Raw genomic sequence first — 18,686 nt, 5'->3', positions numbered from 1 at the left:
ATTACCTTGATTAACCTTAAGGAGATACACTGTGCCATAAATATTCAAGCTATTTATTTTCACTAATTATGCTAGGGTTTACCAATAAACCAAAAGATTGAAGCTGGAGCTATTTCTGCATTTAATTTATGTTCGACTGCTTCCATTATATACAATAGGAATAAATCATCATGTCGTTATTAATATTAGGTGACCATCTTTTCTTACCCAAAACTCTTTAAAGGTCTCTCTAAGCCACACAGCTATTGTATGATAATTAATTCTGAAGAGGGCATTAAAAGACACCTTGAAAATCCACCATCTGTCTTGCATATTATATACTGTATATTCTAAATCAAGAATTCCTATACATCTGTTCCACTTATTTTGGCATAATTGTCTCATGTTCTTTTCTTTCTCTTAATGTATGATATAGGGGTGAAATGTTCCCGGTTCGGACCGGATCGCCCGATCTGGTAGCGATGGAGGTGGGTGGTTTGGAGAACCGGTAGCAAAAATCTCTGCCCCCCCACCCCCCATGGCCAGCCTCTACAACCTCTTCGGCTCTACAGCCTCTTAAATTCTGATGGTTAAAGCTGAAATCTTCAGTTCAGGAATTATATTCACATTTAACTAATTAATAGCAATAGCAATAGCATTTAGACATATACTGCTTCATAGTGCTTTACAGCCCTCTCTAAGTGGTTTAAGAGTCAGCATACGGCCCCCAACAATCTGGGTCCTCATTTTACTGATCTTGGAAGGATGGAAAGCTGAGTCAACCTTGAGCTGGTGATAATCGAACTGCTGGCAGTCGGCAGAATTAGCCTGCAACACTGCATTCTAACCACTTACGGCTCTCTATAATTAATCCATATAATATCCCCATGAAATAGGCTGGGCCCAGAGAGTGATTGACCAGTCAAATTCCTTGATATTGTTGCTCTTCCACGGTTGAAGATAAATTTGAAATGGGATTTCCTGCTCCTAATTCAAAATCCAAGTCACTACTTCACATTGAAAAAAAAAAAAAAATTACAGCAGTGCATATAAAAGTGTTGGGGGGGGGAATCTACTTTCTTGGGAGAAATAATTCAAAAACCTCTCCCTGTTTTCTTCTACATTTCGCTGCAATTCAAGTAATGATTCTTCTATTTCTACTTTACGTTATTCTGCTGCTAATCAATATTGCGCTGCTTATTCCAGTTCATACAGAGGACATGAAATAGTCCTCTTTTGGTAAACAAGCAGGGGATTATTTTGAATAGTGGAAAATTACTTACCTATGACCTTAAAATGGGGATGATTCAATAGCAATAAAATGCTCACTGAATGTTGGACTCACAGAGAACATTTAATAATGTTTGGTTATTTATTTATTTTTATCAAATTTAAATGGTTAGGATCCCTCTACTGTTGAAGCTGTGCAAAGAAATCCATGTCCCGTTTATTTACATATCCATGCAAAAAAGGGGACAGACTTTTCACAGTTGTGGCTATCATCTCGATTTCTTTGAAGCCTCCCCTTGGACAGCCAATGGTAGACTTTGGGGATTGGTGGAAGTGTGGTTAATTGAATCACTATACTATAATGAAAGGTGAAATCAAGGCCCAATTTATAGAAATGGTCTGTCTATCTATCTATCTATCTATCTATCTATCTATCTATCTATCTATCTATCCATCCATCCATCCATCCATCCATCCATCCATCCATCCATCCAGTGGTGGGATTTAGCCGGATCGGGCTGGTTTGGGCAAACCGGTAGTTAAATTGCTGGCTGGCCCACCCCTCCCTGCCCCTTCCTGGAGTCCCCCGCCCCGTGGCCCATTTTTGCTGCAGGGAGGCCTACTAGGCCCAAAATGGGGCGTGGGGGGTGCAGCGTGGCGCCCCCCCGGCCTCTTTTTGCTCCCGGGGGGGTGCAGGAGGCTGAGTACTGCCTGTTACACCTCCTGACCACGCCCACCATGGCCACGCCCACCCAGCGTTCTCTTCATTAGGGCAGAGAACCAGTTGTTAAAATTATTTGAATCCCACCACTGCATCCATCCATCCTTCCATCCATCTATCTCTATCATCTATCATCTCTCTATCATCTATCTAACATCCCCCCTCTCTCTATCCCCCCTTTATTATTTTTATAAATAACTCGAGGTGGCGAACATTTTTAATACTTCTCCTCCTGTTTTCCCCACAACAACCACCCTGTGAGGTGGATTGGGTTGAGAGAGAGTGATTGGTCCATAGTTGCCTAGATGGCTTTCCTGCCTAAGGCAGGATTAGAACTCACAGTCTCTTGGTGATTGGTCCAAAGTCACAGAGCTGGCTTTCATGCCTAAAGTAGAACTAGAACTCACAGTCTCCTGGTTTCTAGCCCAGTGCCTTAATCATTAGACCAAAGTATTGATATGTATTCTTTGTCAACAACTGAATGAAGGTTTGTTTGGGGCCAAGCAGCACGTAGTATGTTCAAATACTTTAGGGTTTATTCTTCTTAAAATGAGAATGCATCCTTAAAATGTAATATTCCAATCCTTCCCCTCATTTTATTATTATGAACATTAATTTTGATATAGTAATAGTACTTAGACTTATATACCACTTCACAGTGCTTTAGAGCCCTCTCTAAGCAGTTTACAGAATCAGCGTATTGCCCCGGATATTACATTAATGGAGTAAACACAATTTTTGTCATGATTAATTGTTATGTAGATTGATATAATAAAATAAAATACATCAAATAATCAGTGGGACTGAAGTGGCTACCTATTTTCAAAGGCTACTTTGTCTACCTTGGTCATTGGGCAAAGAAAGTGGATTCCTCAGGGTTTTATTTCCTTTTGGAAGGAAGCCTTTGGAGCTAGGGGAGAGAGAGAGAGAAAAAAAAAATCTTCATTGAATAAGATTCTTACAAGAATCAGTGGCAATGTTCAAATGCTGCTTTGTGGATGCTTGCTTACTTTATTTATTTATTTAGGAAGCTGAGCTGTCTTCTTCAAAGAAGCAAAGTTCAAAGAAGCAGAACATTATTGGAGGCAAATAAAACATGGCCTTTTAAGATACACTTTCAATCAACTGCAACACATTAAATCAAAACCACCCAGAAAAAAACGAGATGCTGACTCAGAAGGTGTGTGTTTTAAAAATGGCTCACGTCTCTCCATGTCCTGCACTTGTAAGCTCAGCAAAGAACCTCCACGTTTTATACATTTTTAAAACAAGAAGCACTAAAAGCTTCATCTGCATAAGTGTACACGAAACTTTATTAGAAGTTGTTAGGGAGAATTTATCCTTCGGCGTTTTTAAATGGAAGGGGTGGTTCTTTTTAATGCAAGTATGGGGTGTAATATACAATCGGCATGATAGAACTTTGCTTCCATGATTTTATTTCTTAAGAATCAACATTTTTAGTGGAATAATGCATTGCTTGGCATCATAAAATCTCTCTCTCTCTCTCTCTCTCTCTCTCTCTCTCTCTCTCTCTCTCTCTCTCTCTCTCTCTCTCTCTCTCTCTCCCCCCTCTCTCTCAAACACACACAGTAAATGCAGCCATGTGAGCCCGTTTGCTGTAGTTAAAGGTACTGGACTAGACACCAAGAGACCCTGAGTTCCAGTCCTGCCTTAGGCCCAAAGCCAATTGTGTGACTTTGTGATAATACTTGTCTCCCTACCTTAGGAAGAAGGCAACCAGAAACCATTAGTTTCAATGTTCCCTAGAAGGACTTGACCTAGAACATACAATGAATGGTTGCAAGTACTCGGCATGGCTAGTCTAGTGAAGAGAAGGACCAGCGGAGACATGATAGCAGTGTTCTAATATTTGAGGGGCTGCTACAGAGAGGAGGGAGTCAAGCTATTTTCCAAAGCACCTGAAGGCCAGACAAGGAATAATGGATGGAAACTGAACACGGAGAGATTCAACCTGGAAATAAGGAGAAATTTTCTGACAGTGAGAGTAATCAACCAGTGGAACAGCTTGGCTTCCTAAGTTGTGGGAGCTTCATCCCTGGAAGCTTTCAAGAAGAGACTGGACTGCCATCTATCAGAAATGGTGTAGAAGCTAGTATTGTATTGTATTGTTAGTATTGTATTTATTTCACTTATTATTCTAATGAGCTAGTGATGTGATTCTCCTCAGTTGATTTGATTTCAGATATTTCTGAGGAGGAAAGGAAATAAAAATGCCAGTTCAAGAAAGTAATTGGAATAATTTCTTCCTAGTGGACTTACAAAAAGCTTGTTAAAGTTTTGAAGAAAATTAAGGCAAGGGATAACGTTGGAATGAATTAAAGGACAAACGTCTTTTATGTAAAAAGAAGGAATATAAAGTTGATTTATTTGATCAGGGCTAAAATGGGATATGTTGTAACTTGGGGAGGAAGTTTTTTTCTAGACTTAGTGACATCTGAACTAGGAAAGACGTGAGTTGGATTTGCTTACAGTTAAGAGTTAAGCAGGGGTGAAGTCCTCTGAAGTCTGCTACGGTTCTGTGAGTCTGCTACCAAGCGCGTGCTTTGCGCGCATGCGCGCCTGAGCTGCTCCTGCACAGCACTAAAAAAGGAACATTTTGAAGCCTTCCAAGTCTGCAAAGGTAAGTAGAACAGCGAGGGGGGGGAATCCACTGTGCAACGCGATTTAGACTAGCTAGAAAGCAGGAAATTCGACAATTCTAGCTAATATAAATCACGCGTCACAGCAGTGGTGGGTTGCCCCCTGTTCTCACCGGTTCTATAGAACCGGTAGTAAAACCGGTGGGAGGCTCTGCCCACTGTCCCCAACGTCACCAAAACGCTTCTGCGCATGTGCAGAAGAGTGCACATGCGCGGCCCCCGCTACAAACTGGTAGTAAAGGTAAGTAGCACCCACCCCTGCGTCACAGCTGATCGTCGCTCAGTTGATTGTCAAAAATACCAGTTTGCCCGAACCAGTAGCATTTTTTACTACAGGTTCGCCTGAACCGGTCCAGACCGGTAGCATTTTACCCATGGAGTTAAGGTATGGAATGATGACTTTGTTAATGAGTTTGTTTATTTTAGGACTCTCTTTGGACTTTTGATGAGAACCTGGATTGCTAGTTGCATTTTCCTTTAGTTAAGAGTTGAGATATAGGATGAAGAGTTTTATATTTGTTAACAAAAAGGGGGTGATATTTTGAATTGCTTATACTTTCAAAGGGTGGTAAGTCCCTTTCTTAGCTTTTTTTCCCCTTGTCTTTTCTCTTTCTCTTATTTCTTTCTTCTTTGCTTTTTTGTACCCTTGATTCTTGCTTCCTATTTCTCTTTTTCTCTTTAATTTGTTATTTTCTTTTACTATTGCCCTTAACACTTTTAATAAAAATATTATTAAAAATAAATTAAAAGGACGAAGGGCAGAGAAAACCTGGCCTTTTTAAACCTGAAGAATAAACATTTTCTAGTCAAAAGAATCCAGTTCTGATTTAATAGCTTAAAAGGCTTATTTGGATTTTCAACAAGAAGGGGCTGCAATTTAGTCTATCAATCATCCTAATGAGCACAGTGAGTTGAACATTTGTAACTCTTTCCCTGTATTGATTTGTTTCAGAATAAGATGTGGGATATTTGATTCGCCATGCAAGTGTCAAGACAATCACAGCTTATTTCAGATGATGTGAACCTACATGCTTGGTGAATAGCAATAGCACTTAGACTTCTATACCGTTTCATAATGCTTTATAGCCCTAAGCAGTTTACAGAGTCAGCCTATTGTTGCCCTTCAGATCTAATCGACCTCTTCATTTATTCAGGAAAAATAACCTTATTAAGACTGGACTGAGATTTTATAGCATCTTTCCTCTGAAATGAAATAATGTATCTTTCTCATTATTTTTTTTTAAAGATTAATTATTATACAGGCTGTCAACACATGATCTTTATGGCTAATTAACTGCCTTATTTTATCTAACTAGCCTTATTTTATCAGAAAAAATGATTTACCTGACTAATTGCTGAAAATAATTGATTTATCTCAAGGCAGGTGGTTCTAAAGATGATTAACTTAGGCATTTCTCTTCACAGATATTTTTAAAGAAGCAAATAGTCTTGGTAGATACACAGTTCTGAAGTCTTCTTGATAATCAGGTTTTTATAACAATCTGATCATAAAGACCAACCTTTTAAACAAAATTTACAGTATTTAATCTAAGACATATAATTATTATTTGGGAATGTATTTCTGTAACCAAAGGAAAAAATTGCAAAGATTTGTTCATTAGAGGTAAGGAATTAAAATAGAAAAGGAAATTGTTTTAAATGTTATTTTTTTTCTTCAGTGGAATAAAACTGAGAAGCAAAAATTATACTACAATCTGCTTTCAACTGCAAAGTATTGAAATAGTCACAAAAGGGGGGGGGAGGAAATCAACAATAGAAAATTAATGCAAGCGACTGGCAAAGTCTTCTAAATGCTTTCACACACAAGATTGTAAGACAAGGCACCAATTTTAATCTGAATTTAAAAGTGAAGAAGAATCTGTGGAATACTCTAAAACATATTGAGACTCTAAAAAGAGTACAGGGAAGGGAAGAAAAGATTATTAGGGGGCTGGAGGCTAAAGCAAACAATGAATTGTTGTAGGAACTGGTTTTTTAAAACTTCTGTGTCCTCCATTGCCTTACCCTGCTTGTAAATCTCTCTGTATTGCTTGATCTGGGCCTGCTTTGGTGCCTGACAATGTTCCCCATTGCCAATTAGGGAAGTTCTATGCAATTGAGGGAAGTTGGACAAGACATCCAGTTGTGAACACCATGATACAAAAAGATGTTGAGACTCTAGAAAGAGTGCAGAGAAGAGCAACAAACATGATTAGGGAACTGGGGGCTAAAACGTACGATGAAAATTTGTGGGAACTGGATATGTCTAGTTCACGGGTGTCAAACTCGATTTCATTGACGGCTGGATCAGGGTTGTGTTTGACCTTGGGGTGGAACGGGGGGAGGGGGCGTCACCAGGGTGGATATCACTTGTGTCAGGGGCGCCTGTGGTGGTCCGAGTGCTCTGCCAGCGAAAACGGATGTCAGCATCCCAGCACTGACATATATAAAGAGAGGAGAAGCTTGAACTTTTGCCTACTAAATCCCTTTGAAGATTCTGTCTCCTCGGAGATGGGAGTGGGGGGAGACATTCCTGTGATCTGACAAAGAAGAGATGAGGAAAGTGGCTTGGAAGATAGCCAATGAGAAGCAGAGAATTGGGAATCGGAAAGGGAGGGATTGGGGGGTAAAGGTCAGTACTGACCGCGAAAAGAGCCAGGATCAGATTGCTGTGCTCAATAAAGAGAAAATTTGCTCAAAGATCGGCAGTTTGGAAATTCATTTATTTTGAGATAGCATCGAAACCTGACAACGGGCTCCTGAGCTCTGGTTTCGCTTGCGACGGCCTCCTGCAACCCACTACCAGTGAAAGCTCCACTTTTGCAGGCAGAGGCACTGTGGCCCCGTCCTTTGCTGTTTCCAGGTCGGCCCTTTGGGCCAGAGCTAAGCACCCCACAGGGCGGCTCCCGGGCCTTGAGTTTGACATCCCGGTCTAGGCTAACAAAGAGAAGGACTAGGGGTAACATGATAGCAGTGTTCCAATATCTAAGGGGCTGTCACAGAGAGGAGGGGGTCAACTATTCTCCAAAGCACCATAAGGCAGGAGAAGAAGTAATGGATGGAATTTATCAAAGAGAGATGCAAATTAGAATTAGGGAGAAATTTCCTGTCAGTAAGAACAATTAATCAGTGGATAGGCCTGCCTCCAGAAGTTGTACTCCATCATTGGAGGTTTTTAAGAAGAGATTAGACAGCGATTTCGTCTGGAATGGTATAGCATCTCCTGTTCAAGCAGGGAGTTTGGACTAGCAGACATCCAATGAATGACGGGGTGTCCAACTCTGTTATTCTCTTCTCTATGTTTCTTAAGGCAGGAGTCCCCAACCCCTGCTCTGTGGACCAACAATGGTTTGCCAGGAACTGGGCTGCACAAGCAAGCAAAGCTCCATCCACGTGAGGGCGGGATGCAGGCAGCATGTGAAACCAGTCGGCGGAAAAACCGCTCTCCACAGAACTGGTCCATGGCATCCAAAAGATTGGAGTCCGCTGCCTTATGAAAAAAAAACCTTATCAAATTTGAACTGTTCAGAAAACTGTCTTAATGATATTCCATACAGATGACGTGGAAAATTAAGTTAAAGATTATTCTAGGAATCCATAATACTAAAAGTGTATTGAATCTTAGATAAATATAAATAGAAGCATATTTTAGTTTATTGTTCATGGTTTTGGTTACATTTAACTTGTAATATAGGAAGGATGAATCAAGTGACACTTTTAAGAGTTGGTCAAAATGCCAAAGTTGATATACCGTGTTTTCCCAAAAATAAAACCCTGTCTTATATTTTTTTGAACCCTGAAATAAGCGCTTGGCCATATTTTCGGGGATGTCTTATTATTTTGGAGCGCATGGAGCAAGATGGGGCTCCTATTGCCGTCTTGCCTGATTTCCAGCTCTGTCTCCCTAACCCTAACCAGAGGAAATGGCGGGGACTGGCTGTGCACACGTTTAAATATTTTCAGAGAGGGCTTATTTTCGGGGAGGGCTTATTTTTTTGGGGAGGGGTTTATTTTAGTGCATGTGCTCAAAAGCCCGATTGGCCTTATTATCAGGGGGTGTCTTATTTTCAGGGACTGTATTCCAGTGTATTACAACACTGTATTCCAGATCTGGATATAGGGCCATATACAGAAATGCAGTTCAAAATCAGAACTTTTCTTTTTCACGTTCCCAAACACGGGATTAAAAAAAAAATGCTTGAGAAGGCAAGAAAACAGCATAAATAACTGACCGTCTTTGAGACTGCATTAATTAAGAAACTAGGAAAACAACTGACGCTTCAAAATAAATCTTTAAACGTGGCAGCAAAGATTTAGCAACTTGTCTGCTTATTGAATATTAATCTCCTTCCAAATCCCAAAATATCTGTTAACATTTTCACAGGATGTCGTTTGAAACAGAAACTCCTCTTCTTTACGATATGGGCACCAAAAATAACATATGCAAACTTTGGTCAAGGAAAAGAAGGGTTCAGCTGAGAGAGCAGCCTGTAGAGCTTGGAGATTTGAGAAAAGGGAATAAAATAAAATGCGATCATATTTGCACATAGGGGAAAAAACAAAAGGAAATCTCAAAACTGATCTGAAAAGAAATTGAAGATTTTTGGAATTCAGAACAGAATATAAGTCTCAAACTACGCTATTAATGATTAACTATTGCTACAAAATACTGATCTCCATTTGAATTCAGGAATCTGGAATGTACTACAGGCAGTCCTCAACTTGTTGCTAAGCAAGACAGTTGTTAAGTGATTTTTGCCACATTTTACAACCTTTCTTGCCACAACTGTTAAGTGAATCACTGCAGTTCTTAAGTCAGTAACACGGTTGTTAAGTGAACCTTGCTTCCCTGTCGACTTTGCTTTCCAGAAGGTTGCAAAAGGTGATCACATGACCCCGGGACACAGCAACCATCATAAATACGTGTGTATTATTTATTAATTTATCAATGTATGTCTTAAATATGCAATTGCCAAGTGTCCCAATTTTTCAGCGTAGGTGTTCTGAGCTAGGCTCCCTTTATAAGTAGGAAGCAGAGTCTTGGTTCTGGCAAACCTCTTTTATTTACACGACTGTGAATTCCTTTCATTCACAGTCAGCAAGACCTGTCCAAACAGTCTTTCAAAGGAATATTTATCAACACAGACCTTATCTCGCTTGGCAAGCTGCCACGTAACCACTGTAGTTTCCAAACGCAGTACAAGGCAAAACTTGGCACAGAGACGGGACCGCCTACTACCACAAACAGCCTCCCACCGGCCGGTATGCTCTCATAGAGAGGGGCTCCTCCAGCTCAATTGTGGTCATAAATTGAGAACTACCTGTAATCAAAGTTCCATCTCTCTGTGTATTATGGAATCCGTGTAAAAAAAGGGAGTAGCTTTGATCACATGGTCGTAACCAACTTATTGACTTTTGTGACCCACTGTGGATTCCCCAACTGGATGAGATTCCACCGGAAAGTTCCTAACACCAGCAGTTCAAAATGATATGGAGATACTTCCTTTTCTTTCTCAATATTTTTTTTCTCCTTGGGAATGAAATATGATGAAAAAAGGAGTAAAATAAGATGGGAACATTACATATAGAGGGTGTCACCATTTGATTCCTCTGAAAATTTCAGAAATGAAGTAGGCCTCGTCTGGAGAACAGACTGACTGTAATAAGATTGATGGGGAAGCAATGCGCCGGATTCTGGCTCTGCATAAAATTCAGCGGGTAGATAATTCCACATTCTATTAGAATGGACAAGCGCAATATTTTATCCCTGAGGTATTATTTTATTGCATAGTAAAGGAACACCACAGTTTATCATATCATGATTATTTTCAGAATGAATGTTAACACAGCTGGATTCGGGATATCTTAGATAAATGCAACATTGATAGGTTTGAATGGTTATAGTTCCTGTTCGTTCAGTTCATGAAATTCTGCATTGGATCAAAATGGATGTACGATATGTAATAATTTGGTATGATTTTACATGCTGAGCCTAAACCAGATGGTGTTAAGAAAGACTGGGTATATATCACGATGAACATGTTTTCCTCCCCGCTTCCTCCTCCTCCCTCTCCCCCTCCTCCTCCTCCACCATCATTTTCTTTGATATCATTATGTTGTCAAAAGTACAGGTAGTCCTCAACTTACGACCACAACTGAGCCAGAGGTGGGTTTCAGCAGGTTCTGACCAGTTCTGGAGAACTGGTAGTGGAAATTTTGAGTAGTTTGGAAAACCGATAGTAAAAATTCTGGCTGGCCCCACCCCCGTCTATTCTCTGCCTCCCAAGTCCCAGCTGATCAGGAGGAAATGTGGATTTTGCAGTATCTTTCCCCTGCCACGCCCACCAAGCCACACCCAACAAGCCATGCCATGCCCAACAAACCACGCCACACCCAACAAGCCACGCCCACAGAACCAGTAGTAAAAAAATTTGAAACCCACCATTGAATTGAGCCCAACATTTCTGTAGCTAAGTAAAACAGGTGTTAAGTGAGTTTCACCCCATTTTACTTGCCACAGTTGCTAAGTGAATCACTGCATTTGTTAACTTAGCCACAAGGCTGTAAAAGGAATCTGGCTTCCCCACTGAATTTGTTTGTTAGAAGGTCATAAAAGAGGATCCTATGACCCCGGGATTCTGCAACCATCGTAAATATGAACCGGTTGCCAAGCATCTGAATTTGGATCTCATGACCATACGGGGATGCTGCAATGGTTTTAAGTGTGAAAATGGCCATAACTTTCTTTTTTGCAATGCCGTTGCAACTTTGAATGGCCAAACCAACTAAATGAACTGTTGTAAGTCGAGGACTACCTGTATCCTCTTTGTCACAGACTGCAGTGCAAATCCATGCAAAGAATCTTAAAGAGAGGCTTCACAAAATGTCTTGGTATGAGGAAACACACCTTTCACAAAAAGCGTTAAAGAAGATTGGCTGCAGGGATGGTATTCACTTATCTTCGCTACCGGTTCACGGTATGTGAGCGTGCGCACCTCCTCCACATATGCACAGACCCTTCTGCACATGCGCAGAGGGTCAAAAACGGGACGTGATGATGTCCGGGCAGGTGGGCGGAGCCTCTCGCCACCAGCACTACCGGATTGCGCCGGCTGAATTTCACCACTGATTGGCTGCTAGAAAAGTTGTTCTCAGTTAGGACCAACCTTCTCTTCTGCTGAGAATGCTAGCAAAGTAAAGCATTCCGTGGTGGGATTCCAAATCTTTTCCTACCGGTTCTATGAGAGATCGCGTGTGCAACACTCAAAGACCTCCCCCGGTGTCAACTCTGGCGAGCTGAGCTGTTGTTTAGCTCAGCTGACGCGCGAATCAGCTGAGCGAAAAAACAAGGGAATATAGGACAGGGAATGGTGGAGGCGGGAGGGTGGGGTCAGCCAGAGGTGGTATTTGCCGGTTCTCCAAACTACTCAAAATTTCCGCTACTGGTTCGTCCAAACCTGTCCGAACCGGATGAATACCATCTCTGAAAGCATTGTTGGATATACATGCATGTGAAGGCAGATGGGGACAGTTCAAAACAGCTGCATGAGTTTCTAAACAATGCAGCTGCTTTAATATTTTGAGGAGGGGGGCTCTGTGTATGCCACTATGCGGTGACAAATGTCTGCTTTGTAACTTCTACTTAACTATCAGAGAAGTGTCTACAGAGATCATCGGTCATCCAGGTCAAGGTTGTCCCAAAGGTGCTTTTTCAAAAGGCAACTGGACTTTCTTTGTTTTCCTTTGAAAACGTTTCACTTCTCAGACGAGACGCTTCTTCGCTTCTGACTGAATCTTTCTATCTTCTACCATTCAATCAGACCTGAAGGAGCTTCTTGGTTGAGAAGCGAAACGTCTCCAAAGAAAAACAAAGAAATCCCACTTGCCTTTTGAAAAAAAAAATGTCTTTGGGAGATCAGAGAAGCATTTGCAATAGCGATTCCACAAACCTAACTTTACCTGGCATTCATACTTTGAAAAAAAAAAAGCCTAAACTCAGCTGGATTTACTTCCGAGAAAATACAAAGAAGGGACACACGACCCCAAGAATATATAATATTCTTGGCAGCTGCTGACCACAACTGTCTACCAGTGTGCATGATGTACATCATTTCACACGCGGATGGGCAGCTTTTCCTTGCTCAGTGTATCTCTGAAAGAACAAAGGAGTCTAATACATTTATCAGTGGGTATCACAATGTGTTGATGAAAATGCAGGACATGGATTAGTGGGTTTAAATTGAAGAGAGGCAGATTATGATTGAATGCTAGGGGAAAAAATCACGATAACAGTAAGAGATGCTTACAGAGGAACCAATGACAAAGTCAGGTGGTACCTTCCGCTTAGTTGGAGGTGATCAAGATGCCACGAAGAAGAGGGGGTCAAATTATTCTCCAAAACACCGGAGGGCAGGACAAGAAACAATAGTTGGAAGCTAATCAAAGCTAATCCAGAGAGAAGCAACCTGGAATTAAGGAAAAACTTCCTAACAGTGAGGACAATTAACCAGCGGAACAGCTTGCCACCAGAAATCATGGCCACTCCATCACTGGGGTTTTTAAAGAAGAGTCTAGACAGTCACTTTTCTGAAATAGTATAGGTCAGTGATGGTTAACCTTTTTGGTGCCAAGTGCCCAAAGCGTGCACATGCGCGCATGAATGTACGTGCGTGTGCCAGAACTCCCAAAATGCAATGCGAGCATCCCCCCTGAGCATGCAGCCCATGCATGCGCATGCATCCCTGTGCATGAGGACCCCCGCACATCTCCATTCCCACCCCACTCGGGGGCCAGCCAGAGGTGGTATTTGCCGGTTCTACGAACTACTCAACATTTCCACTACCGGTTCTCCAGAACCTGTCAGAACCTATTGAATAACACCCCTGGCTATTAAGTCATTGGCTATAATTTGCTCGTGCTTCCCAGTCCTTGCCTTCTAAGTAGCACTTAGCACTAGCACTTAGACTTGTATACCGCTTTACAGCCCTCTAAGTGGTTTACAGAGTTAGCCTATTGCCTCCAACAATCCTGGTCCTCCTTTTACCAACCTTGGATGGATGAAAGGCTGAGTCAACCTTGAGCCAGTGAGAATCGAACTGCTGAACTGCTGGCAGCCAACAGTTAGCAGAAGTAGCCTGTAGTACTGCATTCTAATCACTGTGCCACCATAGCTCAGTACTGGATAAGCTGGTGGTAAATCAGCATTCCTGTTGATGAGCGGCCTCTTTCCCAGACTTCAATCACTTCCCTGGCTGTTTTTGTGCCTGCTCATCCAACAATCTTAGTAGCTGCAAAATTGAATGTGTAATGTCTTCTCCATTCTCTGATCTGACAGGAGCAACAGTGATACAGGCTAAAAGTGTATTTCAGAATAATAAAAGTGTATTTCTGCTTTGGAATTTCAAACTTCATCTTGTTTCCCTAATATTCTAAACTAAGACAAGCCAGATTTCTTAAATAACAGATCAAGAGACCAAGTTGAGTCTATTATCTTAAAAAATAATAATGAAATAGTTTTATGAGACATTCAGGCATACCTGGTTTAGATCCTTCATCAACAGATCCGTTATAGACTTGGTTTATGAATTCCGGCCTGTTGTCATTCATGTCGATGACATAAATGTAGAGATCAATTGGATTCTCCACTTTGTTCCCATTCATATCTACGGCGTGTGCTCTAAGCTGTTAAAAGAAAATAAAGAAAGAAAAAACTTCTATAATAAACAGAGAGGTCACCATTTTATGGAATTTAAACATCTGAATAAGTAAAAACACCACCCAATCATTTTAGCACTCTAAACCAGAGGTCTCCAAACTTGGCAACTTTAAGACTTGTGGACTTCAACTCCCAGAATTCCCTAGCCAGCTTTGCAAAGCTGGTTGAGGAATTCTGGGAGTTGAAGTCCACAAGTCTTAAAGTTGCCAAGTTTGGAGACCCCTGCTCTAAACCTTTGCATACTTTGAAATGTTTTTTAAAAGCTTTCTTTCTTACACTGAAATTTACCCTGCTAATTTTGGTAAGCACAAACAAAAGAAAATATAAGGCTTAATGATGTGCCTTCAAATTGGTGTCAATGTTTAATGACCATGTAGTTGGTTTAATGGACTTCTGTATCATTTTGTTGACATGTATGAGCTATTAGAGATAGAAATCCTATCCTGCTTTGCCAGGTATACATGAATTTCACTGGTAATATAGGCAAACATGTAGTCCTCGACTTATGACCACAACTGAGAGCAGAAATTCCATTTCTAAGCAAGGTGGTTGTTAAACACTCGATATTATGAGGGGTTTTTTTTTGTTGTTGCCATGGTTGTTAAGCAAATCTGTGTAGTTGTTAAATGAAGCATTCAAATGGCGATCACATGACTTCAGGACCCTGCAGCCATCGTAAATACATGCCGGTTGGCAAATGCCTGAATTGTGATCTTGTGATCATGAGAATGCTGCAATGGTTGGAAGTACAATGACCAGTCACTTTAAGTCCCATCTTTCCCAGTTGTAACTTTAAACAGTCGTTAAACGAATGGTTGTAAGCGGGAGGACTATCTGTATGTACGTTTGTGTATTCTTATCTATAGTTGGAAAAAAGAAACTATCGAGATGAAGTCACAAAGGTGCTTTTTGCAAGAGGCAACTGGGCTTTCTTGCTTTTTTGTTGAAGACGTTTCACTTCTCCTCCAAGAAGCTGCTTCAGCTCTGACTGGATGGTGGGGAATGGAAGGATTTATACTCCTTGTAGACAGCTGGTCATTTGCATCCTTGCAAATGTCATTGAGGCCACCTGGAGGTTTATCTGTGTCATCAGGGTCACCTGGCTGGTACACATGGGTGGGGACCGTTTTTGGAACTGTTGTAGACTGGAGATAGTTGATGTCATATCCCTCCGCCTCTGTTGAGAGAGGGCTGTTCAGTTTTGACACAGATGGCCTCTTTGACCCCCTCTTTCAAACCAGTGTCCTCTCTGTCCAAAATGTGGACTTTACTGTCTTCAAAAGAGTGGAGGCCATCTATGAAATTGAACAGCCCTCTCTTAACAGAGGGGGAGAGATACAACATCATCTATCTCCAGTCTACAATACAGTCCTTTCAGCAGTTCCAAGAAGGCTCCACACCCATCTACACTACTCAGGTGACCCTGAGGACACAGATAAACCTCCAAGTGGCCTTAACGACTTGCTAAAAGAATGCAAATAACCAGCTGTCTGCAAGGAGTATAAATCCTTCCATTCCCCACCATCTAAACCAGTGATTCTCAACCTCCTAATGCCACGACCCTTTAATACAGTTCCTCATGTTGTGGTGACCCCCAACCATAAAATTATTCCTAAGACCATTGAAAATATGTGTTTTCCAATGGTCTTAGGCGACCCCTGTGAAAGGGTCATTTGACCCCCAAAGGGGTCGCGACCCACAGGTTGAGAACCACTGATCTAAACAGAGCTGAAGAAACTTCTTGGATGATAAGAGAAACATCTTCAAAGAAAAACCAGAAAGTCCAGTTGGCTCTTGAAAAAAGCATCTTTGGGTCAACCATGACCTGGATGACTGAGAATCTCCATAGATCAGAGGTGGGTTTCAGCAGGTTCTGACCAGTTCTGGAGAACCGGTAGCAGAAATTTTGAGTAGTTCAGAGAACCGGTAGTAAAAATTCTGACTGGCCCCGCCCACATCTATTCTCTGCCTCCCAAGTCCCAGCTGATCGGGAGGAAATGGGGATTTTGCAGTAACCTTCCCCTGGATTGGGGAGGGAATGGAGATTTTACAGTATCCTTCCCCTGCCACGCCCACCAAGCCATGCCACGCCCACCAAGCCACACCCACAGAACCGGTAGTAAAAAAATTTGAAACCCACCACTGCCATAGATATCAAGAGGAAGACGAACCAAAAAAAAGAGCCAAAAACTGGCACTGTGTGCAAATTTCACCAACACAATGGGGAAACGTGACCGTACTTTGATAGATTTATTTCAAACTCTATCTTATCTTTATTATTGTATAATTATTGATATCTTGATTGTGATAACATCCTCGTCTAATAATACTTTTGTGGGCAGGAGAGTTGCAGAGAGCAGAGGCTCAGGTTTTGACGATTATTTTGAGGGAGATCATTTGAACTGGTCAAAATCAAAGACCACGTGTTTCTTATAAAGGAGAATATTTATAGCTCAGGGTTGAAATGAGGGGTCTTCGGTGCTCTCTGAGCTTGCTTGTTTTCTTGCTTGTTTTCTTGCAAGACTAGCACTGGTGTGTTACCTAGTTAGGGGAATGAAATGTCTGCAAGAAAGCAAGCAAGCTCAGAGAGCACCAAGGACCCCTCAAAATGTGTTTCTTCTGGGGTGGTATCCACTTACTTTCCCTACCAGTTCGCAAATGTGAGCACATGCATCCACCCATACGCCCAGCCTCTAAAATGTGCCTAAATAGGAATGCATAGAGCCAGAGCGGGCCCACCCATGATTTCCGCTACCGCAGGGGTCTGCAACCTTAAACACTCAAAGAGCCATTTGGACCCATTTCCCATAGAAAAGAAAACACCGGGAGCCACAAAACCCTTCCCGTGCCTGACTATTTCTTGAGCGGCCATAAAACTAGCATACAGTATGTAGTTGAATTAAATGTTCTGTTTTCTTCTGAAACTTCTTTTCTTGGATTTATCCATGGTTGGCCTACCAGGGGTTGAAAAGCTCAATAAATCGCGTGCCGGCGGGTGTCACACATTGGCGGCTGTGACACATATTTTGAGTGACAAGGAGCCGCAGCAGAGGGGTGAAAGAGCCACATGTGGCTCCAGAGCCACAGAGCCTGCGCTACCGGTTCAGGTAAACTGATCCAAAACAGCTGAATGCCACCTCTGGTTTCTACCCTGATTGGGATCATTCTGATCAGGGAATTCCTCATTCTCCTGGTTATTGGAAAAGTTGTAGAGAGAAACTTGTTTCCATCAAAGCTTCACCCAGAAACTTATAAAGTCAAAAACAGTCAGCCAAGAAGACGGAAAAATTGCTGCAACTTTCTTTTTTATTTTTCTCACACTCAGTTATCAATACAAATATTAAGAAGATATCTCCTTAGAAATGCCATCTGCTTCTCTCTAAGTTTCCATGGTTGCTTATTCTTCTATTTGTATATTGTATCCTCAGCTACTTCCAGGTTGTCATTTCTGTTGTTCACACTGATACTAATTGACATCAAACACATTATTACAATGCAAAGCTCACCAATCTGTTGCAGATAAGTGATGCGATGAACAAATGTACAATTGTTTTTAAGTTTCTATCTGGTTTGAAACATCGTAAGAGCCACTTTCTGACAAAGAATCTTGAGCTTCAGCAAGCAAAAATAATTATCTATTTAATTATTTGCAGGAGGCTGCTTATCCTTGCCCCAAGTCTAAAGTCTTTGGGCAACATGTTTTTCGACAGAAAGAAAATCATTCCATAAAAGAGTTACATCAGAACAATAGCACCAACCAACCAACCAACCAACCAACCAACCAACCAACCAACTGCAAACACAAAGACGAAACTCTAAATAAAACCAAGTACGAGTGAAGTGTCCCCTCTGGTAAGGATATAATAGCCTTCTTCGTGGAAGCATCTGGCTGACAGCTGCAGGAAGCGAGGTAATTATTAATTTATTCACATTCTACATTTATTAAATAGTAATTTATATAGCACTTTTATGTAACACCTGCATTCAGTAAGGACAGTGTCTAAATGCCCAAGGCTACAGCTGACATATCTGGGGTATGGAGGAAATGATGCAAATAGCTATAGGGTTTCATAAAAAATGTGAGAGGCACTGGAATTCTTACGTTTTGTATTGAGTTTTGGGATATAATATGTTTATATCTTAGGGCCATGATGGCGAACCTATGGCACGCGTGCCACAGGCGGCACGCGGAGCCATGTTGCCTGGCATACCAGCTCAGCTCCGGTGCGCATGCGTCGGAGTCTCTGGAGGCTGGGGACAGCAAAAAAGTCACTTCATGTCCAACCAGAAGTTGGGAAACGGGCCGTTTTGGGCCTCCGAGGGGGTGGGGAAGGCTGTTTTCGCCCTCCCCAGATGCATAGAGAGGATCTGGAGCCAGGTG

General features: G+C 41.6%; 1 protein-coding gene across 1 annotated transcript in view; it reads right to left on the bottom strand.

The window, feature by feature from the left end:
- CDH4 (cadherin 4) overlaps window positions 1-18,686 on the bottom strand; it is a 401,827-nt gene that overhangs the window by 163,106 nt on the left and 220,035 nt on the right. Inside the window, exon 5 of the mRNA XM_070941124.1 lies at window positions 14,127-14,271. Within this exon, the coding sequence (XP_070797225.1) occupies window positions 14,127-14,271 (145 nt within the window). The remainder of the gene's footprint in view (window positions 1-14,126; window positions 14,272-18,686) is intronic.

Source organism: Pituophis catenifer, unplaced genomic scaffold (assembly GCF_029215685.1).
Source record: "Pituophis catenifer annectens isolate HBS135680 unplaced genomic scaffold, rPitCat1.0.hap2 SCAF_3, whole genome shotgun sequence".
NCBI classification, from domain to species: Eukaryota; Metazoa; Chordata; class Lepidosauria; order Squamata; family Colubridae; genus Pituophis; species Pituophis catenifer.
This window is presented reverse-complemented; position numbering and strand designations above follow the sequence as displayed.